Source organism: Parus major, chromosome 2 (assembly GCF_001522545.3).
Source record: "Parus major isolate Abel chromosome 2, Parus_major1.1, whole genome shotgun sequence".
NCBI classification, from domain to species: domain Eukaryota; kingdom Metazoa; phylum Chordata; class Aves; order Passeriformes; family Paridae; genus Parus; species Parus major.
In genome coordinates, this window is record NC_031769.1 from 33,231,392 (window position 1) to 33,256,218 (window position 24,827).

Consider the following 24,827-nt stretch of genomic DNA (forward strand, 5'->3'; position numbering starts at 1 on the left):
ACCAGGAATGAGATTTTATTTACACCGTAGATATTTTTAATGTACAGGCCGAGATTCTTACCCGTTCTCTCAGACATATATATATATATATATATATATATATATATACACACATATAAATATATATATATATACTCGTTTTTCTGGAAGTAATGGACGATCTTTTTAACATTTCAATATTGAGGACAACATTCCAGGGTATTTTAACGGGAATCTTTCTGAGCAAAAGGCAGCCGAAAAAAAAAAATAAATATATTCAGAGTTATTCTTTTTCGGAAATATGCTCCTGTCAAGGTTTATTTCCCATAGCAATCCACCTTCGCTACTGCCAAGTGCTCTAGGCGGAGATAGATTAAATACCAGATTATTTGCTGGGTGGGAAAAAGTGTAACATTTGTTATACCTGTCTGTCCGCGTCAAAGACACAAGGGCATTTTCTGCCCATGGGAAAGCTGAGGGACCCACGACGCCAAGAATCTAGACGATTATAAAGTAACATTTCCAGACACTGGGAATCAAAATGTATGTCTCTGAATCCAGGACTGAAAGTGAGCTACGTGGAGATTGAAGTGAAACGGAACTTTTTTTTCTTTAATTATATTGCGCATTTTGTGTTAGGAATGAAATGCTGCTCTGATATTAATGCTCCAATTAATGCATTAAATATACAGTAATAACTTACTCCCTCCGTCCCTTGCATTTCTCTCCACATCTTCTAAAATATTATACCTAACATTCTTGATTCAAGGGAAGCTGAGAAAATAAAGACTGTGCTATGTTTACTTTTTTTTCCTTTTCTTTTTTTTTTTTTTTTAATTTTGCGTTTGTTTTCCTTCCAAATCCTTCTTCCGGCACAATTTCTTAACCTTTGCAAATAAAACTCCTTGCACACGTAATTCTACACAACAATCCAGGTACAGTAAGTTCCCTACCACCATTTTAAAACATTCTCTGTAACGCGGGGAATATAAATAATAATTTTCTCTGAATCGCGTGCAAGGACGGACGTCGTGAATTACCGTATCACGTTGCTTAATTATTTTCGTTGGTGATAATATTCACTTGTAAAACATATTAGGGATGTATTTTAGGACTCTGGAGGCAGATTGGTGAGAGGGGAATATGTATTACAACAGCAATTTGTACTTGAAAATGTTATGTGCCAACAGCTTTTGGACGGTAAATGGAGGTAATAAATAACACGAACACACACACACCTCCATGCCCGCTCTCCCCCACGCTCCGAGGCCACATCTACCCGGCAAAGGGATGGAGGGATGCAGGGGCGGGGGCTGCGTGGGTACAGCCTTGGCTAGGCAGACACGAGGGACCACAGAAGCGAGGGCGGGAGTGCACGCAAGGCGCGCGGAGAGTGAATCTTTCGTGACTCGGAAAACCGCAGACAGCACCTCCCTGGTGCCCTGCACGGCCGCGGAGCGCTGGCTCCACCGGCCACCTCCGCTCCCCGCGCTTCTCTCTTCTCGGTGCCCTGGAGAGCAAAGCACGGAGCTCCCTGTCTTTGCTCACCTGACCCAGGCACTCTCACGGTGGGATATTTCTCCAGAGTCGGGCCCGACGGAGAGGCAGCGGCTCGGCTCGGAGCGGCCTCCCCGCGGGGCAGGGCTCGAAGCCTCCGCCGCGGCCGCAGCACGGCCGAGGCTTTGGGGGACACCCCGGTGGGGCGGGGGGAGCTCCGTCCCTGGCCTGAGGTCCTGCTTCCCTGACGGGGACTCTGTGCTGCGGGGCCGGGAAACATGACCTGCTCGTCCTGCTAAAGCCTGCCAGAGCCTCGGAGCCTCGACGCTGACTTACATGGTAGCAGGGGTCGGATCCAAAATGTTACCTTACTCCTGCCAGCGATCGCGAGTCAAACGCTCCCCTTTTTACCCTGTGAAATATATATGCGGCTGAGCTATTTGAACAGTAGTGGGAATTTAAATTCGCTAATCCACAGTCAGTCTTGAAATGCTTAGCAAATTTGAACGGTAGGTAGTTCAGTGTGAAAACATAATCTTCAAACGCTAGCTCCGAAAAAAAGTTACCTTAAAGAAAGAAACAAACAAACAAAAAAAGATGAAAACCAACCAAGACAACAACAATAAAACCCCAAAACAAAACAAAAACCAACCCCCTAAAAAAACCCAAAACACACAAGCAACCAAAAACTGCAGTTATAGTAATGTCGGCCATGTTCTCATTGTGGGCTTCTTTCAAGGCGTCCCTGAATTATATCGCTCAGGGGCATGATCTGAAAATAGAAGATCGTGACTAAGGTAGGCAGGATTCAGTCCTCTCTATCACCCCCAACTCCAGCCTGAAGTACATATTATTTGCGGCGTCTCACGCAATAATTACACAGGCTGCAAAATTACACAGGTGTGAAATATAACGAAATAAACAAAATTATTCACTCCGAGCAAGAACAAGTGTAATTTGCTAGTGGCCTTCTTCAGGCAACTTCTCTCCTTCAAGAGAAAACGTCTCAAGGAGACGGTGGGAAGGCGGCTGTGCCGTGCCTGCAGCCGAGGCGCACAGCCCGTAGGCAGCAGGTACGGCCGGTGGGAGACAGGTTCCCGGCGGCAGCCCACAGCCCCAGACCTTGGAGCAGGGTAACAGCGCTTCCCGCAGCTAGAACAGCTCCAGCCAGGGAGTTTTCTGCCTGCTTCAGCTTCTCTGAAAATCCCAGGCCGCGGGGCTACCGCGGAGGTCCTGGAGAGCGCCGGCTCCCCGGTGGTTCTACACGCCCGTGGGCAGCCCAAGGCCCTGCCCGCCATGGACGGGTGGGGTTGCGCCCGTGGATCTTTAGCCGTGGTCCCTCGCACGGTGCCGCAGGCCACTGGAAGGTGCTTGTCACAGGGGGCCGAGACCCTGTCACCCCAAAGCACAACCGAACTGCATGGTCTGGAAACCGCCTGCCAATAATGCGACACTCCTAGGCTATTTTCGCAGCAGGAATGGGATTTCTCGCTCAGAAATTCCCTGACCGGCCTCCGAAGGGATGCAGCCGAAATTCCCACGCTCCGCGGCCGCGGGTTTCCCGCGGCCTGAGAAACCACAGGGCTTCGCAGCCCGAGAAACCACAGCGGTTCACAGCCCCTGCGCGGCCGCACACGGCGGGAAGGCTAAAATCCCGAACGTAGGGCAAAACCCCCGACACAAAAGCCTCCTGGAAAACAAATCCCGCTCCCGCAGGTAGTTTTCATGTCAGTTTTTGCACGAATGCGTTACAGTCAGATCTGAGGGACGGAAATCGCTCTGCGCTGATCCCTGCAGAGGTGGGTCCTTTTGAATTTCAGAAATGTAAGGCTAGAAGCGCACAGCGAGCGCGGTATATGATACCCTCTAAATGTACCGTAAAGGTTCCCCAATAGCTCTAATTAGAGCTACAGACCACCGCAGGAGACAGGCGGCTAAAGCAAACTTCTCTTTGTGGTCCGGCAGGCCGGCGGCTCCCCGCACGGCACCGGGCATCCCTCAGCCGGGCACAGGCTGCGCACCGTGTCAGCCGCGCTCAGCCCGGCCGCTGCCCCGTCACGGCCCGAGGCCGAGCGAGCACGGGGAGCAGCGCCCGGCCCTGGCTGTGCCCCAAGGCGTTTGTTAGCGCTGTGTGTGTGCGGGCGGAGCGCTGGGGGCTGCGGGCAGGGCGCTGCGCGGGCGCGGCCGGGTGCGGACGCCACCCGGAGCTGGCCACGAGGTGGCGCTGTCGGCCCGCGGATGCCGCCGCCGCCAGGAGCTGTCAAAAGTCAAGGTCACAAATCGGCTTTTTTCCCCTCAAGGTCAAGGTTTCGGGCCTTCCCCGTCCTGTCATCGCCACGCAGCCCCCCCACCTCCCCGTGGAGGCATCGGCAGGCTGGGCAGCGTGCCCCCATCGCAGGGGCCGGCCGCCGGCCTCCATTTCCCGGCGAGGGCTGCGGCACTGCACTCGTATCATCCTGCTCTTCCACCCCCCGTCCCCCAGCGAGGCTGCAAAACCACTGTTTAACATTAGCGAAACATTTATAGTTTAGGAACGCTGGTTATCAGGCGTGCTTGCCCGCAGAAAAACACCGCCAAGAAAAATAAAACAAAATCCACCATATACACATAATCTACACACCAAAAGACAACAGTATTACAATTATGAAACAGATACATTATATTTTTCTATTAAATGCGAGTAGGAATGGAAAAAAGTAAAGAGTATTTCTTTCAGGTTTTATTACAGTGACTATTTTATTAACAGTATTAATACTACTATACTTCTACACGTCTTGGGTTTTCATTCTTTCAGTAGAAATATATAAAAAAAAGGGTGCATAAGTACATTTTCACAGTGCGCTGAATTTTTTTTTTTATTTACAAGATAGCTTCTTATAGTGAATAAAAACAAAATAATGTGCTGGTTGAAATAACTGATTGGATTAAAAGGTGCTGTAAAAAGAATCCCTAAACATTCTACTGCGGCCTCATAACAGACAATAAACAAGGAGAAACGACTAATTACTTATAGATCAAATATAGATTACATAAATCAAAATACTTCTGGGAAAAAAATTATATTTCAGTTCAAAGTTCTTGGGTATTTTTTTTCCCAGGCCATTTTTTTTTTCTACTGTAAAGAAATGCCAATATTCAAATATTAAAAATTTCCGGGGACTTAGAATATTAATTCTTGAAGATTATTTCAGGTTTAAAATAGGCAGAGTCCTTTAAAATGTATCTATTGTATGGTCTGCAGGAGAAAAAAAAATTTAAAACCCCCAAAACAAACAAAACCCTCTAGTTTAGATGACAATAATTCATCTGTGGAAAATAAAAAATAAAACTGAAAGACATCTCCAAGCAAATATTTTCCTTTCTAGCCTCACTAATTTGCGATGTTTAAATTTACTATCATGATAGATCCTCCACAGAACTTCCTTCATTACTGATGTCTCTGAAATCCTTATTCAGTACCTTCGAGGTTTATTATTACTTTTTGACAATAAATGCATTGCTTAAAAACATACAGTAACTGTAATTTTTTTCACTATGGTTTACCTGAGCAGTCATTCAACATACAGTTTGGATTGCAATGGAAGAAAACCAGATCATGTGTCCACATCGACCTCCTCACGTCAACCAGCTCTTCGCATCGTGGCCACGAAGGGTCTTCTTTCAAATTGTAAGGTCTTAGAAATATTTACAAGTTTCTCAGAAAATCGTGTCTTAATTGAAAGTGTATCACTCGGAGCTGGGCGTGTGGGCTGTACAGTCTGTCAGTGATACTGGCTGGCTGGTTGGGATTTCAGGAGAACTGTCAGTTTTCACCATTTTGCTACAGCAATGTTAAAAAAAAAAAAAAAAAAAAAAAAAAGAAAAGAAGAAGAAAAAGAAAAAGAAAAAGAAAGGCTATAATTCCAAAGATACAGATCTCTTGTTCTGAAAGAAGAGGTTCATTGTCTTTTCTCTTTTTAATTATTATTAATAATTACTTTAATCTGAACACACACAAAAAAAAAAGTTCTGAAACCGTCGAATTGCTTCTTCTCCATTTTTTAATCCATTAACTGGTAGTCTTCAATTTGTTGATCACTTTTTTCTCTTTGACCCTTCTGTTTTGGAACCAGATTGTGACCTGTCTCTCTGATAGATTTGTAGTCGCCGATATCCTTCTCCTCTTGTCTTTGGTTATGAATTTATTTGTAGCATATTCCCTTTCGAGTTCTTTTAACTGGACCTTTGTGTAAGGCACTCGTTTCTTCCTTCCACGTCTGTACGAGTTCGCATCCGAAGGATGAGAAACGACGTCTGGAACAGAAAAACCATGCAGGGAAGCGTTAGAAAATCGCTCGAACCGGTTAAGACATCTTCAAGTGGTACTAGGCTTAGGGTTAGAGCGCACTCCTCCGCCTGCCCCGCTCCGCTTTAGCTACTAAAGCCCGGCTCAGCATTGGGGATTCCTCTTTCCTGGCCGCCGCAGACAGCTTTTAGGCAGGGAAAGGCTCACTTCTGTCAGACAGACAAATAATAATAAACCCCATGTAGCCCGGCCAGGGACTCTGGGAAGGACCGAGAGGGGCTGCAGGGATTTACACAGCTCGCGTACTTCATGGTCTATGGAAAATAATTCCACAGACCTTCCCGCGGCCCTTTTCAGCTGTTTCCTCTCCCGGGGCCGGCGCCGGGGCCGGCCGGGCGAGGCGGGATGTGCCGTGCACCGGCGGGGGGCAGGGGGCGGCACCGGTGCCGTTCCAGCGGCGCTGGGGCATGTGTGGACCGGGGCGGGATGGGACCAGGGACGGCGGGCGGGACGGCGAAGGGTCGGCCCGGGAGCGTTATCACGGAGGGTGATACCCGGGATACCCGGGAGAGGCGAGCGGGGCAGGATGAAAAGAAGAGACAGGGGGAGCCATGCAGGTGTATTACCCGGGAGGGTGGATTTCCAGAGGTGAGGCGGCTGGCTCTGCTCCTTGGGGCAGTACACTTGCCCGTTCCAGCCGTTCGTGATGGCCCAAGGCTGGTAGCTGTCCATGGGGAGGAGGGGGTCGTGGCGCGGCTCGCCGGGGCCGCCGATGGCGGGCACCACGGGCATATCCAGATAACCGGGCACCGGCTGGTAGGGCCCGGCGGCGTAGCCCTGGTAGAAGGCGAACTCCTTGGCCCGCGACGTGAACTCCTCGCCGGAGACCGAGGTGTCCATATACTTGTCGGCGAAGGTGGAGGCGGGCTGGGCGCAGGACTTGATGGCGTTGTGGTGGGTCATGCGACAGGGGTAGTAGCCGCTGCCGAAGTAGCCGTAGGGCAGCGCGGCGCCGGAGGAGCTCTGCACGGCGGCCGAGCAGGGGCTGCACTGCTTGACAGCGGGCTCGGCCATGCCGGCGGCGGGGGCCTCGCTGGAGGTGTAGGCGGCGGCGCTGGGGGCGGCCAGGGGCGCGGGGTGAGCCATCAGGTTGCGGCAGGGATTGGCCGCCGCCGCCGCCGCGAAGTTGCTGCCGGCGTGAAACCCGTCCATGTTCTTATTGATCTCATCCAGGCTGTTGTCGTAGAGGAACATGACGGGCTCGATCCAGCGGGGGTGGAGGAGCACGGAGGCTGTCATAGCCCGCTCCGCATTGAGACTAGTGGCTCTTTTTTAAAAGCCCCAAAGACTGAAAAAAGAGATACTCAATCTCCGGGACTTGACCAGGGCTGACGCGCCAGCGTCGCGCCAGGCCGGCCCTCATTGGCCCGCCCGCCCCCACGTGATATGCAAAGCAGCTGATAAACATCTGAGGGAATAAAGTGGAGATAATTAAATAACGCAATCAGCGCGGGGCCGGCTCCCGGGCCGGGCCGCGGGCACGGGCACGGCGTGGTCCCGCCGCGGTCCCGCCGCTGCGCGGGGCCAGGGCGCCGGGAGGGGGGGCCGCCCGTCCCTCCCCCTTCCCTCCCTCCCTTCCTCCCTCTGGCCCTCCCTCGCCACCGAGGCGTGAGCTTTTTGGCCCCGTTGTTGCCGCGGCGCACCCCCCGAGGTGCGGGGGTCCCCTTGGCACCCCGCCTGATTTCTCCTTGCTCCGCTTTCCTTGAGCCCTCCCCGCCCCGAGCGCCGCGGAAAGCCCGGAGGCCTCCCCCGGTCTCGGGGGGAAGATGAGCCGCACCCCTTCTAGCCCCTTCCTCCGCCGGCCTGAGCCGCCGCCTCTCCCCGGGGAGCGCTGGCGGGGCCCCGTCCGGGTGACGCGGAGAGCCCACCGCAAGCTGAGGGAGGAGAATCGCTCCCCGCGCTCCACGCTGGGACACATAAGGCTGTGGAAACGGAGCCTCCCGGGGTCTTTTCTCTGTGTTTTCCTCCTTCCTTCCCGCCCGTCGAAAGCCCAAGACCCATCTCGCTCCTCTCGCCACAAAGTCTCAGAAGTCAGATAAGAGGAACAGACCGGGAAATCCCCATTTTATTTATTATTATCCTTTAGGAAGGTCATGGGAAGAGGGAGAGTTAACTGGATATTCATCGCGATACCGCTGTATTATTTGTTGCCGTAATAATAAAACCCTGGGCCTACGATTCGACTCGAATCTTTTTCGGCTGTAAAATATCACGTCGTCTTGCAGGGTGTGTGCACGGACCCACGGCGTTTTTTGTGTGTATGTATGTGCTGAGAAAACAGGATGGATTATCGGCTGGAAAATAGGGGTTTTTTTGAAGGCCGTACCACTTTGCAAGTGAACGCCAGAGAAAAACCTCAACAACTCCGTTTTCTTTTCGGGATGGATCTTTGATAGGGTGAAATAATTCCATTTTTTAATATCCTCCCGCCGGCGCGGATGCTGCTCTCCCCCAAGCTTTTCGCGCACAGCCTCGAACCCAGAACCCTGCATCACCGAGCTATCAATAAACTTGACCTAAAGCAGCGTTCATCTCATCGTTAACAGCTCTCAGCCCTCACGCGTGTGCACAAAACAGCCACAAATACTCCCATCCTGAAAACTAATTTTTTTTCCCCAATTGCGTGTTGCTTTGTTTTGAGTCTGACAGCTCGGCGTATTTATTATCCTATTGTGCTTTCCATTGACGTTGTAGCATTGTTTTGCCCTCATGGCTACAAGCGCAGAGCAATCCCGGGACGTACATTGTTACCGAGCAGGCTTTTCCTTGCCCAGCGCAGAGCTGCCAGCCATAAGAAATAGCTCTTTGGCGCCCAAGGATATTTTTTTAAGGTGCTTTTTCCGTGCCTTAGTTGGGATACCTGTAGTCTCTGTCATCCCCCTGCTAATTTGGCAGCATTTAGCCTCTTTTTTCCTTCATTGTAGCCAGTAAAATGTTCCCATTTTAACTTCGCATACTCTTTTCCGCATTTTTCCTCATGGTCAAAAGCAAATATTTATCCCACGCATATTTTCCCTTTTCTTTCAGGCTCCAGTTTTGAAACCTGTGGATTCCCCTGGCCAAACATTGCTTGACTGCCATGAGTTAGTTCGGTTTGTTTCCCTCCGTCTTCTCGAAGCTGCTTCTGAAAATCGCTTTGCAGGACGAGGAAGGAGAAGTGGGAAGGGGAGGCAGCTCTATGGGGCAGCGCTGTTTTACATATGGGTTAGACACGGCTAGAGGCCAAGGTCAAGTTGAAAGTTGCAGTCTAGCCAATGTGAGAACTGTCATTCACAGCCCGAAGATCTGCCTGATTTGTTAAAAAGCGGGTAGCCATGAGAACACTCATCTCTCCAGCTCCCCTCTACCCCCCTCCCCAGCCCGCCCCACTCTCCAAACTCCCCTCAGCCGCAGAGAGTTTCTCGCTTATCTGCCTCTACTTTTCAAGCTCCTTTCTATAAGGAGGAAGAGGTCATGTGAAACCGTAGCTTTCAGCCCCGGTGTAAACTACGAGTAGCGTGTGTGGGGTGCCAGGGCGGGGGACAAGGGGGAGCATCCGGTTTGCTGACTTCTGGTGGTTGTTGTTTTATTTTGTTTACCCTCCTGGGGCTGTCCCAGCCCTGTATGCTAAAAGAAGAAGGGAGATTAGACTAGAGACCTTACTTTTTTCTCCCTTCTCCGCATCTCTTACTCACTCTAGAGGTCTATTTAATAATTGTGGAACAAGGCCATGCTTTTCACTGATGATAAGAGCAATAATACAAGAGTCCTCTTTCCTTGCTTGCCATGATGTGAGGAGGATTTCGGAAATGGGGCTGTTTCCTCAAAATAGGCAAAAATGACATCTGCAGGGTGCGTATGCACCATCAGAAAAATGGTGTCGGACACAAAACTCCACGCTTTGTTTTGCCTTCCTAATTTAGATGACTTTTAATAAATTATTGACATCGAGAGAGGAGAAAAGCCTCGTCAGCTATTTTTGATGCCCCCAATACCGAATTTTCATTCCACAGCTGTAATTCTTCCTGCCTTCATGGGTATCTGCCATTAAATATTAGAAAGGAACCGTGAGGACTGAAGGCAGCGGGCAGAACAGATGTTCTTCGAAAATCATGGACCTTGTAATGAACACCAAGGATAAAAATACTCCCAAGCCTACCCCCCTTGCCTTGAACATACACCATTCCCTACCACTTGCGAAAGAGCTTTTACTTTTCACAATGTAATTCTTGGGATGAGCTGCATAAATTAACCAAAACTAAGGAGTTTAGTTGAAGCCACTGTTGGATTTGAGCGTCTTTGGAAAACTTAATTGATAATTAAATGCTTCCATACATGCAACCGACAGACTGATCAAAGCTTCTTCCAATTATTTTTTGTCTTTTTCTTGTTAAATAATGTTAGAATACATCACAAACAAGCATATGGTAGAACCGTAGAGATTTCCAGGAGAACTGATGTAAACCTCCGAACTGCTTTGCATTTATATAGAGTGTGAAACAACTTGGAGAGAAATGCATCTGTTGAATCGTTTCCTCTAAGACGAGTATTAATTCCTTGGGGAGCGGGACCATGAACAACCATGATCAGTAGGAGGATTTTAAAAGGTCCTGAATCTTTTCATAGTGCTAGCTGATGATAGTCACCCATCGCGGTACACGGCCAGGAACATCTCAGGTATTACAAAATGCTTAAGTGGCATTTTTTAACCTCGTTGCATCGACAGTGGTCAGAAGCATTTCACCCACTTCGCAAGTGTAAGTGAGAGTGGAATTTGGCCCTTACAAGTGCTTTAAAACAGGTCACTGTGTGTGTTCCTGACGCCATGAAACTAAGAATAGTTCTGCCAGTAAGAACTGCAGCAATATGGCCTTAAACGTGAAAATATAAACTATTTTAAAGCCTCTTTATGTGATAAGAATATGGACGCTCATTCACTTCTAAAGAGGCCCTAAGATTTCTCTTTGTGAAACCAGAAATCCTTTCAGTTGAAAGACAAATTTTGAATATACCGAGTTTGTAGGCTCAGTATCTAAAAAGCGTTTTTTCCCCCCACAGACCCGTCTTTGTGTGATAACACACATGCACCCTCCGCAGCCCTGCCGCGGGAATGCCCGGCTGAGGAGAACGCTGATTTCTTGTAGGTTAATCGCAATCTAAAGGAAAAAAAAATCCAACAAAAACTAAAAAACAAAAACTTCAACCCAGCCCCAAACTGTTGCCCAAAGAAATCCACTCTTACTTTTTCATGCACTGCTTAGAGCTAATTAATAAGCATGGAGGAAAAAATCGCGTCTGATTGCTGAAAATATATGTTTGTCACGAAGCTAAATCCCTCTAAACCCGCTAAAATATCTTAGCTGATAATGGAGGAGCTAGAGGGTGATCTTAGTCACTAATAATAATCGTCCTGCAGAGCTCAGGGTTCTCGGAAGAAGCGGGAGTAAAATGATAGCAGGAGCAAGAGGCTTAATCGAATTTGATTTTCATGAGCAAATGAAATTTACCTGCCAGAAGGGTAATTTGGAGCAGTACTGTCACCGCTGTTTTCTTCCACAATTTTCTAAAGCATCAGGGATTGAGATAAACATTCCTGAGTCCGTTTTAAATACACTTTGTCTTTCAGGATATTCATGTGTTTCTAATGGAAGTAAGCAGCTTTACGAGCGGGTTTCGCAGGACATCTTAACTCTCTCCCTCCCACTGCGTGCTAAGGGGGTGCTGTGATAATTACAAAATAAGAAGAATTTGTAACGTGCAAATGCAAACGGGAAAGAGTTCGGGAAAATTTTTGAAGGCGTCCTAAAAGTCCTTAGGCGCACACTAGATACGAACCTGTCTATTTCAGTTCGTATCTAGTGTGCGCCTGAGGATTTTTAGGACGCCAAACATTCAAACGGCACCTCTTCTGAAAAAGGTGTGCTGGAAAACAATGTCATTGCTTTCACCCGAAGTGAGGGACACGGTCTAATCTTAGTGCAGCCAGGTCTCAGAAGATCGTTTCACTCAGTGGCATTTTTTTGGGTTTGGTGTTTTGATTTGGATTTTTTTTTTTTTTTCGCATTTCAGCTTCAGAAAACACGCTGGAGGTATTTCATGTGATTAGAAATTAAAATGGGAATGATCCTGAAATCTGTCTACCAGGCGAGGTCTCTTTTCTGATTTGTTTTACTTTGTTTTACTTTTTTTCTGTAGTATTTTTGGGGGGAGGGGGGTTCACAATAGCTTTCTGTTTATATTTGGCGGGTGAAAGCAGCTGAAGCGTGGCATTAGATGTTGGTAGTCCACAGAAAATATTTTACTTAAACTGCCGTGTAAATGCAGTGATGAGGAGAAACCTTTCCTGGCTCTCTGTCAGCCACAGGCTGCTTGGACACAGTGATAAAGCAACCCCTTGTAATTTCAATTAATTTTGTCATGCAAACTGAGATGGATTTATTCGTCATCAAGTCTGCTCTTTCGCACCAAGGGTGCCGAGAAAGTTTTTATTTTTCCCTTAGCAAATTCTGATAAGGAGGAGGCCTGGCTGGCCGTGCAGTAGTTTATCTGGTCGATTCCATGTCCTAGTTGAAATGTTCTGAACGTGTAATAGCAACAGATGACAAAATTATATTCAAGTTACTCTTCATTGATTTTCTTTGGTTTATTCTCCGATTTTCAAGATTTAGCATTTTGAGGGTAAATTAATTTCTCACCTTATCTACCAGTAAGTCACATTTTTGGGAAAAGAAAAGAAAAAAGAAAAGGAAAAAGAAAAGGAAAAAAAAGGGAAAAGAAAAGAAAAGAAAAGAAAAGAAAAGAAAAGAAAAGAAAAGAAAAGAAAAGAAAAGAAAAGAAAAGAAAAGAAAAGAAAAGAAAAGAANAAAGAAAAGAAAAGAAAAGAAAAGAAAAGAAAAGAAAAGAAAAGAAAAGAAAAGAAAAGAAAAGAAAAGAAAAGAAAAGAAAAGAAAAGAAAAGAAGTTACAGTAAGCTACAATAACATATCCTCTCTATTTCTGCTGTGAGCTTGTAATAATTGCTACCACATGATCACATGGTGTATTGTTGCAGCCTGATTACAATTAAACTTATCCCTCCACCTTTTTCATTAGAGGAAGGAAAAAAAAAGTTCTTCCTGAGCTTCAGGCCCACTTTGTGCTGTTTTATTTCCCTTTGAAAAGCTGTCAGAGAAAACGAAGTCTCTCTTTCGTTTCCAGTGCGAGAGAAAGCGTTTTCAAAAAGCCCTTCTCACCATAACTTTCTTGTAATAGCGTGACATTTACACATTTCGTCCGACCAGGGGGGCTCAGGGGCAGAAGTGGACGCTGCTGCTCTGTCAAAAAAGTTGCACAGTCTTGATTTGATTTGATTTGATTTTTTTTCCACCCTGAGACCAAGGTCGTATCTTCACCTAGGGAGGGAAACAATGAGGCTCTCAGTGTTAAAGACGTCCGTGCGCGGTATCTAGAGAGAAAACAAAAAAAAAACCCAAAAAAAACCAAAAAAAAAAACAAAAAAAAGAGGGGAGGGGGGAGAGAGAGAAAAAAATCATACAGGAAACATTGGACATGTTTGCCTTTACTGGAAGACAGCTGTTTGAGTACATTCTTCAAGAGGGTTTTTTGGTTCCCTTTTCAGAAGTGGTTTGAGTGATTAAAACATTGACTTGATGGAGGCAGTTTAATGTCTGGTTCTGTCTAACAGCTCTTTTTCCTCACTTTTTCAGCCCTTTGCTTCTTTTAGACTACATACCCGGGGCTGTATTTGCGGCTGTCTTAAGAAATATCTCAGGAAGTCCGGGGACTCACCGCACTGATGGGAGGATGGCTCTAGCTGGAGGGTACCTGAGCCACGAGTGGAAATCTTGCCCGCGGAGGGGGAAAAAAAACCAAAACCCAGCACCAACAACCAAAGCCAAAGCACACTGGATCTGGCAAACCCCTGCAACTATGTCAAATGTGGAGAAGATGGGCGAGAGCGGGCGCTGGAGAAGTCCCGTGGCTGCCGTCCCGTTTCCCTCTGGCTCCTCCAGCAGGCCGGGTGGCTGCAGGAGCGCCCCGGGGCTCGCCCTGCCCTGGGCCCGTGGCCGGGGAGGGCAGGCCCGTGGCCGAGGAGGGCAGTTCCGTGGCCGGGGAGGGCAGTTCCGTGGCCGGGGAGGGCAGGCCCGTGCCGGCTCTCCGCACCCGCCCGGCTCAGCTGCCGCCCAGGGGCACACACGCACCTGTGCCGGGCTGCGCTGCCGGTTCCTGCCCCTGGGCAGCTCCGCGGTCCCGCCTCGGCACCTCTACGTGACTCTTTCCACCCCCTCGAGGGCGGACGGGGATGGTTTTTGGCAGTTTGCATTTCTCTGCTCTGCGGGGGCACGGAGGGGCTTCTGCCGGCAGTGGGTGAGGAGGGAGGTGCGTGGCCGGCAGCGCACACCTGAAACGAGTGCTGTGTCCCCTCACCCCGGCTGGCCTGTCTGTGTCACTTCACGCGTGCCTCTGGCCTTGTCACACCCTATGCTCACCCCTCTGCTGCAGCAAGGAGGGAAGCGGGGCGTCCTCTCCCAACCCTAAGCGCATCCCACCTCTGGCTTGGCTAGAGCCGCCTTCTTGTGTGGGTGGGACCCCGCAGGGACAGCCCTGGGGACACGTTTCACAAAAATCAACGCACCATCTGCGCGGATCTGGGATCATTTTCGAGCAGGAAGAGGCAGCTGGATTCGGCTGAGTCCTCAGCACTGCTTAAATGACCTTCGTCCAAGTCGTGGGTGCTCCCAGTACCAGCCAACCACCTACAAGCAAAGCGCTACTCGATGCCGTGATGTGATCCCGTCTTCTCTATTAGCTTTACATTTCACCAAGCACACACATTTTTTGCTAAAAGTTTATTTGGTAAAACCCCAGTAAACCCGGGGTCTAGAAAATGCATTCTGGTGCCTAGAATACATTTCTCAGGTATATATAATACGTGCTGTCTTTAATGACGAGAGACATTTGCTACTCTTCATGTTAGATGGAACTAATGTCTTTCTAGCCATACCGTGAACACATTTTCTAAATAGGAATTATACAGTGTTTTCCTTTAAACATAACACCAGCCAAATGCAGACTAGTTGATAACTTGCATCTCTGGGTAAGCATATTACTCCCTTTTTGCTGAATCATGAATTTTTCCAAAGCTTATTGTATTTTATGTCTTCTTTAGATAAGCAGTTACATATGTGACTCTGTTGAAGGCTAAATCCCACTCTTGCATTCGCGACAGCTGACTATACTTCCATGATGCTATTTACTCTGGAATCAGCTAAAAACTGAGACTTGTGGCTCACCAGGAAAGGCGGGAGCGGAGTCAGACCCTAATTAACCCACACACAGCGGACTCCAGCGGTTCACATCTGCCCACGCCTGGACTTAGATCTTCTCATAAGGGGCTCGGACTTCATCTGCCTGAGTGCGCGGGCTTGGAGCCCTTGAGGATGGCCGCCAGCCAGACCACCGGCACTGCCTGGCACTGCCACCCTGTGCCCCCACACGAGTGGATGTGGAGGTATAAACTCTTCCACTCTCGCCATGGACAGAGGGATGGGGGAAGAGCGGGGATGGTTTCAACCCAGCAAAAGTCACCCTGTTGCAGTCCTAGAGCCTTTGCAGAGATACCCGAGGAGAATGAGCCAGGCTGGTGCCAAGGGACTGGAGAGGAGCTGAGGGTGAACGCCAAGGTTCCCACGGTCCAAAGACAATTCGCAAAGTCCCGGGAGTGAAAGTATATTTAGTCCAATAATGGCAGAGAAAAGGGAGTGGTTTCATAGCAACCCTTTTGACATGCAAAATAATGAGCGGCTCAACAATAAAGGTTCATCTCCAGCCAAGCATGCCCCTTGGTGTTCTAGGGCAGATACCTAAAGGAAGAAATTCTCCTGTCCCCTCTCACGCAACCCGAGGCCATTTTCCTGCAGATGCAGCGGCCGTGGTGCCAGTGAGCTAACATCCTCGCTTGGAGCCGCTTCCTTCCTATTGTGGGGAAGATACTCTCTGCCTGCCAGCAATTGCCAATTGTCATCCACTTTCACAAGACCGTATTTCTTTGCATTTTCCCTTGATGCGTGTGGGGATGATGTCAAATCCTCTGTCATCTCCCAGCGCGGCCCGCTGCCACACCGCCCTCCTAAAAAGAAAAAGAAAAAAAAAGAGAGAAAATAACCCGACCCCCCGTCCCCTCCAACAGCTGGGTGTAACATAAAGCTACATATCATAGGTCGTGTTGCAAAGGAAACATAAAGGCTGGTGCGCCTTGCTCGCTGAAGTATCTATATCCGCCGAACGCTGCTTCTTGCTGTTGCCAGGTCAACAAATTCTCAGCCCAGGGGCTCTCCCTCGAGAAATCCATCACGCCGTGCAGACGTGGATCATATCTGAAACCTGTGTGTGCAGACGTGAGAAGCTGGACAAGTTGAGAGGATCAGGTCATTGGTGTAGGGACCAGAGGGACGAGGGCACATCCCACTGCCCCGGCCCGGTAGCCCACCTGCTGCTGGGGGAACACTGCACTCTAGCTCCCAAATCCGTCAGCAAGTTTTACCCCAGGAATAACGTCACTGTGAGCTGATGAAGGCATGAACAGACACGTCATCACCATTTTGTGTGATGAAGATATTTGGCAAATAAAGGAGTGGGAGCTTGCTTGATTTACCAATTTTAGCGGGATTCTGGAGGGAGGGTTCCGGGACTGTGACTACTCTGCGAATCGCGAAAAGAGAGGTCAGAAGTTTATGCTGACGTTCCTACGAAGTTTGGGCAGTGCCTAGCTAATTAAGTAATCGTAATTCATAATTAGTTTTCAATCAAACTCTCATTTTCTGTAGATGTCACGACGGTGGCAAATGAAAAAAAAAAAATCTCCGTTAGATGGAAAGACGAAATTATGTATACAAGTATCCCAACCAGAGAATTAAGATTAAATTGCATTTATCGGGGGGTTGTCTGTGTGATCTATTGTACTACTTTTTTTTTTAAACAATAACAACAGGATCGAAACCTTAAAAACTGTGAGCAAGAATATCCTAGCTGACATAAAAGTTGCCTGTATATAAAAAGAGAATCCCATATAACTCCACAGCGGAAATCAGTTAGCAAGTATCTTCTGCCCGTTTTCAAACATCAAATGTTCTTGCCATATGTCCGTTCTTATTTGTATACCAGCTAAGAAACCTGAAACGTATATATGCGATATTAAAACAAAACATGAAAGATTTTCTCAGAAATATGTGAGAGTGGAATGTAGGTCTGAGGCGGGGGTTGAAGGAAGTAAAAAACCTGAGCGATGCTATTGCCAAAAACTTTAATATTGAACAACACAGCTGAAGCTTTTATCACGGTACGAAATTTACAGCCTAATAATTCAAACCTGTGTGCGTATTGCAAGATGTCTCTTTGCCCTGCTGGGTATCCAAAGAGAGACAGTTTTGCTTCCGAGGTGAGGAGCATTCCTGCAAGCCAGGGAAGTCTTTGGGAACGACAGGTGACTGGCAACTTGAGGGAGAGAAAGGGTCAAGGAAAGAATAGAAAATAAGGTTATGGAAGATGACGGCTTTTTAGGATCAGAAGAGATTTCTGATATTTCTGTGGAAATATAACTGTGGTATCTGTAGTCGCTAAAGGAACGAACCAAGAAAAACCTTATCTGGTGAAAGAAAAACGTGTGGGCTGAAAGAACGACAGTTTAAGTATTCACAAGTCGGAGATCTCCGAGCATCCTCATCATTAGGGCAGATGATGGGGTTTCCCACATCTCAGCTGCAACGTGATTAGGTAGCAAGATGCTGGAGTGATCTGAACTCCTTACAAAAAGAAGGAAGGTGGAACGGAAGGAGAACACCCAATTAAGAAAATACCCACTCAACTTTCCGCAAAATAGAAGCAATCCTGGCACTAAATCTCACTGTATCTTGGAAGCGCCTGCTGTGCCCAAAGAGAAGAAAGAGGGCGTCTGCCGTGCCCACCTGTTTGTTGGACAGAGACAGTCTGGGACCCCCGGGCACGGAATGATCGGTCGCTATAGTGCCGGTACATATTTTAAAGCTCAAGGTCAACGCCTCTCCCTCGCCTCTCCCACTTTCCCCGGATACTCCGTCCTCTCCCCTCGCCTTAAATGAAAAGACGATTTTCTGCCATGGCATTGGGGAAGCCTGGAGCCGAGCTCTATCTGTGCTTTACCCATCCCCCCTCCTGTCTTTTCTGCCTACTCCTGCTGAGATCTGTGACCCAGAAAGGAGCAGAAAGTGTTTCGGGTAAGCTCGGGTGTCCGCCGTCCCGCCGGAGCCGCGGGTCTCAGAGCTCCGCGTGTCCCGGCTTGTTGAGGTGGCCCCGCCGGGGGCCGGGGCAGGCTCCCATCCCCTGTTGACGATAACCATCAGGGATTTGCAAGTGTAAACAGAGCCCCAGAGGCTGCGGGGGGTGGATATCCTTGCTTGGCTTTCGAGCACCGCCCGTGCCAAAGGGAGCGAGGCACCGGGCGGAGCAGCACGGCAGGTTGTGGGGTCGCCCCTGTGGGGCTGAAATCGGTCGGGGGCCGGTCTCGTCGGAGCAGAACCCGGGCGGGGCCGGACTGGCACTGGGAGCCTCCAATAGGGGCGAGAGGGGCCGCGCCGCAGGACGCCGCCACCGGTGCTCGGCGCTCCCCTGCGGGGGCCCGGCGGACGGAGCGGAGGGACCCCGGCAGCAGCGCTCCGCGGAAGCCCGGGGACAGCAGCGGAGAGGAGAAGAGAGGAGAGGAGGGCAGCGGAGAGACCGAGGAGCCGGGGTAAGCTCCTTCCCGCGGGGCGGAGGGGTCGGGCTGCAATGGCGAGGCTTTCCCACTAGATGTCTGCACAGCTAATGATAGACGAAAGCTCTGTCTTTTCCCGGGTGTATCCCCCAGAGCCCGACCCTTCAGCCTCTTTCTGAAGTCTGCCACCCCCTTGAGAAATTAAACCCCTTTCCCCCCTACCATCCCGGGTTCTTTTCCTCCTCTTTGTTTCTTTTTTCTTTCAAGAGAGTGCTGGAGTTTTGTCTAGAATAAAATACGGATTTCTCCACAGAGGAAGCTCTCTGGTCTGCGACTCATGTTATTGGAATCCTTTTATGACCTTTGATGCGTTTAAATAACACGGTAAAACTGTGCACACACCTCGGTTTGAACTTTAATCATCCCAAGTCAAGGACATCCAGGTGGTAAATTACTTTACTTTGACATTTCTACTTTAGAACAGTATGTTCTGTGATCCCAGTCGCAGGTCAGAGAGACGTTTCTAGTTTTCTCATCCTTAGAAGCGCAAATATACTTTACCTACAGATATCAGAAACTCGTCTCTCCTGTTATCTTATTTAAAAAAAAATAATTTATAACCAGACACAAAAATCAAGTCTTCTGGGAATCTATTCTATCGGGCACCTCCAGATTTTCCACAGGACTGGGAAAACGTTCCTCGCTGTTAAGCACTACCCTATCTTTCCTGGAATATGCGTGTACATAATGTGCTATACAGGAATTTAGACAAGTTTTATGTATATATATATATATGTATATGTATATGTATATGTATATGTTTGTGTGTATGTTCCCTTTCTGCAAAAAGTGATACTGTAATAGATTGCTTTAAAAAAATTAAAGTAATCTGCAGAATTTTTCTCTGGTCTCTGTTCGGTATGAGAACCCGAAGCCAGTTTGGTTCATCATGAACAAAATATTATAACAAATTATGTAAGTACCTTCAAGAGAAACCCGGAATGCTTTATTTTGTTTGCTGCTAGCACCCGGTTTTAAATCAGATGAATTTGAGTGAACATGTATTAAACAGTGGAATTTGTGAGCCTTTTTATTGTCAATAAAAATTAGTGACAACTAAGTTTCGCCTTGATTTTTACCAAAGGACCTCTGGTCAGCCTCTTCTTACGCTTGTCTTGGAAGCTGTGGAGCACAGGGACCTAAAGCCAAGCCTTTCACATGGAGTTTTAGGTCCCGAACTAGGTCATACGAAAGGCCTAAGCATGGGAAATCCCATCCACCTTTGTTATTCCCTTTCATGTCCGCTTTGACCGGCTGAGACTTTACACCCACACCTAGGAAAATTAAAATATGGTTAAATATGAGATAAACTTTGAGGGAAAAATAGCAGGAGGGAGGTGGGTTTGTACAGCTCGTTTTGGGATGGGTGTTCAGAAACACACGAGTCCAGCTAGGGAGCAGAGTATCAGGGGGAAGAGGTGAGATTTCGGCTCCACTCCGGAGCCGGAGCAAGTTCAATTCCTCGTCAACAAAGTAGTCGCGACCTTTGCAGCACAAAAAAACATGCGGGTAAATTGACAGTCAGCCCTGGAGGACCAGCGGGAGGGATAGAACAGAGTATCGACACTTTCCTCCCGTCTCTGCCCCAGCCCTGTGGCGGTGCCACCCTCCCCACGGCCCCCCGGGGGACGAACGGCAGAGGGGGGGGGGAGAGAGGGGCAGGCTTGATGGCACAGAGATCTGGGGTCGTGCACGGACCTTGCGACCCTCCTGAGACTTTACCCTATTTCCAGAAGTTTAAACGCTTTGAGTTCCAGATGAGCATTTTCGCAAAACTTTTCGGGATTTTGTGAGTTGTAGGGGAGGAAGTCTCTGCTCCCCGCTCTCTCCCGGCCCCTGGCTACACACAACTGCCTTCCGTGACTTGCCGTGCCAGGCGGCGTTATTGTCTTGTGTACTCTTGCTATTGAAGAGAGATAAATAGGAGGGAACAGACACGGTGGCCATAATCGCCGCTCCCCGAAAGACAAAAGGCTGTTCTTTTTTTTTTTTTTCCTTTTTTTTTTGGCTTTTAAAATTTTTTGTTTGGTTTGTTTTTTTTTTGTTGTTGTTTTTTTTGTTTTTTTATTTTCCGTCTCTGCAGTCCCTGAGTTTAATTATTGAACTGTCCATTCTCTCCTCCGCTTCTCATTAGGAACTCAAGATGTTTAATGCTGGAAAAATACATCACTTGTTTTATACCCGGACAGAGCCTTTACTTGTGAAAAAAAAGAAAAAAAAAAAACAAATCTGGAAATAATTAACTCGTACAGTTGAGAACATTATGTTGCTTTTACTGTAAACGTGTCCTTACACCTTTACAAGACGTTACAGAGGACTTACTCAACTAATTGAAACTGTTATATAGCAGCGTTATGTATTCAACATACTTGTTACATTTCATCTTTATGGACTTAAGAGTTTTATTCCTTTCACAGTGTTGGGATTTTTTTTTTCCAGCAGTCGCTCGTTTAATCTGCAAGAAGGACAGATATTCGAAAAGCTATGAAAAGAGGCACAATTTAGAGTTATTTTCTCTCTATCAGGGTAAGACGGATCACACCGTCACGGACAGAGCATTGAAAAAGGAGAAAGCTCGGAAAACCTTAAGAGTCAAATATTTCCGTCTCATCCCAACACCCCAGGAATAAATACATATATATGTACCGGCTGGTTTCTATGCTAGCTCTATCGGGTGGTTGGACCTCCTGTTTTCCCTGTCCCGCTTTAGCTGCACCCTTGAGGTGGGGAAGCGGGGCAGAGCAAAGCCTCTCTGGCAGGGAGATGCGTTCATCCCGCTGAGCAGCGGCCTGGGGTGGCGAGGGCAGCCCGACCAGGAGCGTATCCCTTCTCAGGTCTCGGGAGCGGGCACTGCAGCGCGGAGCATTTGCGCGTGTGCACCCAGAAGGAGCAGCGAGATATCCGCAGAGCGGATCCTCGCTCCCGGGTCTCCTGCCCATCCTTCCCGTCTCTGTCCATTTCCCGGCGAAGGTGACTCACTACGGCGGACAATTTACCCTTCATGCTAGTAGCGAGGGAGCCCACAAGGAAGCGTTTTCATCGCTCCCACCGGTGTCACGCCTTCGGGAGCTGATGGAGACTTTTGTCCAGCCCGGAATAACTAGCACTCACATAGGCCAACACAAACGCCCGATTCACGGGGCACCTGGAATAGGGACCAGGATGTGGGCTGTGCTCTGAGCTCGGATTTGTGCTGAAGCCACAGTCCTGCAATTATTACGTTGTGTTATTTTCAGTGCAGAGGGCAGGGACTATTTCAGATGAATAAATTCGTCTCCCGCGGAGTTTGCCCCAAAAAACTCTGTCGTGGCTGATATTTAAAGGCAGAGCCTGGCGTGTCAAGGAGAAGGGCAAACTGAAGAAGGGAAATCTGGTAGCAGGAAGTTCACTTACACGAGGAGGAGATGTGCGTATTATCGAATTTACATGTTAAAGCCAACACGCCTATACACCCACAGATGTGTTTGTAGATGACAGGGGCTCTGTGTGTCTCTGTAAAGATGTTTTACGAAGAAGCGTTTCCAGGGAAATGCTGAAGTTTCAACTCTACAAGCGAGCCTTTCTGCTCAGAAACCAGTCCGCATCCCTGTACTTCCCCTTGGCTGCCCGAGCAAGGAGCCGCCCCGGCGAGCAGGAGGTAAACCTGCACCTCCAGGCTCACACTATTCTGTATTCCCGCGTTCCTGCACTCCGGCGGCGGGCGGGACGCGGAGTCGCTCAGGTGCCGGCAGCTCCCCGCGCAGGGCCCAGCTGCCGGCCGCAGGTGATGCGGGGACCGCGGCAGCCGAAACAAACCTGTGTCGCCCTCATCGGCACCGTCTCCTCCCGACAATGTGGATATGTGATTAATGCCGACCGACGGCTGCCCCCCAGCCCTGCTCCCTCTCCCATTTTCTCCTCCCTCCTGCCCCCTCCTCCCAAGGTCCTCCGCTGGTTTCAATAAAAAGCAGGATCTAAGCTTTCTCTCCTTCAAATCAAAGAGGTGTTACGATTGGCGAAACGAGGGGCAGATGGGGTATTTTCAAAGATGTTTTCAAACAATATGAAGCCGAGACGCCCTGTTTCTCGGGAAGCGATGTTGTCCAGTAAAACAATGGCAGCGAATAAATCAGTCATCGGGGTCCCTGTCGGGATCCTGGGGTGGTTTAACCCGGGTGGGTGACTCTTCCTCCCCGATCCTGCTCGTTAGAAGGTTAATAGGAGGCGCCGGCGATTTATCCCCGGGTGGCGGAGAGGGAATAGGATGGGCAAGGTCGAGGCACAAGGGAGAGCTCTGCTTTTAGGAGAGCCGTGTGGCAAGCGAGGCTAAGTGCGGCCGGGGTGCCCGTGGGCACGGCTCCGGGCATCGCCCATCCCGCTCCTGTCCGCTCGGAACGCGGGCAGCACCGCGGGGCTCTCCCGGCCCATCGCCACCGCGTCAGGGCTGGGCGGGTTGTGTTGTGTTCACCCGGCTGTTTAACTGGAGTTGACGCTGCTCTTTTTTTTTTATTTCTTTTCTTTTTTTAAATTTTTTTATTTTTTTATTTAACTTCCTTCTTCCAACCCCCCCCCCCTCCCCCCCCGAAGTTTAAGCGGGTGAAAAGTAAAATTTATAGGCCTCTGTGAAAATGTGAAAATTAAAACAAGTCTTTCAGGTGTAAAATACACCCCTGAAATACAGTTTTGAGATTTATTTGCTCAATTTTTAGTTGGTAAACTCCATATTACTCTAAAGGGAAAAACTTCTCTCGCTTCCAAAGCGCACAAGGCAGGATTTGCACTCGGGCAGAGGAATCGCTCTCTGAAAGAGGAGGTAAAGCCCTTCTAAATGTGACTTTTTTCAGCCTCGAGGCCGACTGTCCCCCTGGAACAGCGTGAATTTTCTGCTGCCTTGGTTCAAGGGAAGCAATAGTTTTTACGGCCTTCACCACGACTGCAGCCGAAAAGTTTTGCATGAAAGACGGAGAGATTAGTGCCCCAGAGCTAGATTTTGTGCCGGAGAGTTTGGAGTCGTGAACAGTCGCGACGTTTTACTAGTCCGTATGCGTTTTACTGCAGAGCTCGACTGCTCTATCGAAAGCGATTCCTGGAGGGGTATTTTTTGCACTGGGTTTCATTTTTACGTGGTCACTCGTTTTAAATCTTGATGTGCTCAAAATCAAGGTATAACCGTTCAGTGAAAAACAACCCACCCCAGCTCTCTACCGCTAATGAACAGAAATTATTCCACTTTCATCTCGCCCCTCAGAAATATTTTTACTTAGAAAGGGCTGCCTGCTAATTGGGGTGCACAGTTGCCTTTAATCTCTAACACAGTGCTTGGAACATACCCAGAATGAATTAAAATAAGTCTGATACACAAGAAGAAAACATGGCTTCCCAGTAAAACTCGTTTTATGATCACAGCTTGTGTGCTACGTCAAAATGTTAAGTTTAGGCATTTAGGGCATAAGGAATAAAAACCCCTTTTGAAAGTCACTAATGCTCACATTTGGTACTGTTTTAATCTTTTCTATTAGAACTACAAGTAAGGAATACCTTTTGTTCTAATAAACTGTGGATGAAGTACAAATTTGAATGTTTACATGTAGTTTGTATGCCGAAATTGTCACCTGAGCCTGTGAATAAATATATGTATTTCTCCTGAAAGCAGACTGTGGGAGATTATCAGACCACCATCCCCACAGAAGTGCTCTCTCCTCTTCCACGGTACTGATAGGAAGGAGAAAGAGCAAATGGTGTGCGTGTGAGTGTGTGTGTGCACAAGTATGTGTACAGGAGGGATCTCTGCCACCCTGTCGTGCAGCTTTGCTTGAGTGAGCTGATCACAGTTTCATGCCCAGTGAGTTGCCAAAAAAACCCCAAAACCAAAAATCCCTGGAGGTGGAAATGGCTCTGATAAAGTCTGTGTCATATGGCTTGCTGTGCAAGAGTAAACACTGTACTGAACATCTAGAAGCTCCAAAATTGTTGAACCTTCTTCCTACCAAAGAAATTTTGTTGAATTTCTATGGTAGGGAAGGCCATTGGCTTATTTGTTTGCTTGTTTGTTCTATTTATAAACATTCCAATGGAGCTTATCCACAGAGCATCTGCATGCCCGCTGGAGTCAGATCTGGTTTCCTGGGTGAAGTTGCATCCTTATTCAGTAGCAGCATGTTGGAAATGTCTGCTAAAGAAGGAATCAACCCTCCTGCAGCCTGTGGCACTCCTGTTAGGGACTGGATTCTGCACCCTTCCTAGGATACGTCCACACAGCAAC

At 48.4% G+C, this 24,827-nt stretch overlaps 1 protein-coding gene across 1 annotated transcript; it reads right to left on the reverse strand.

The window, feature by feature from the left end:
* Window positions 1-4,016: 4,016 nt before the first annotated feature.
* Window positions 4,017-7,112, reverse strand: HOXA13 (homeobox A13). Its single transcript, XM_015615620.3, has 2 exons — window positions 6,388-7,112; window positions 4,017-5,769 (listed from the first exon to the last, which is right to left on the reverse strand). Exons 1-2 carry the CDS (start codon window positions 7,058-7,060, stop codon window positions 5,525-5,527), a joined length of 918 nt encoding a protein of 305 aa, XP_015471106.1. The 5' UTR covers window positions 7,061-7,112; the 3' UTR covers window positions 4,017-5,524.
* Between the last annotated feature and the right edge of the window lie 17,715 nt (window positions 7,113-24,827).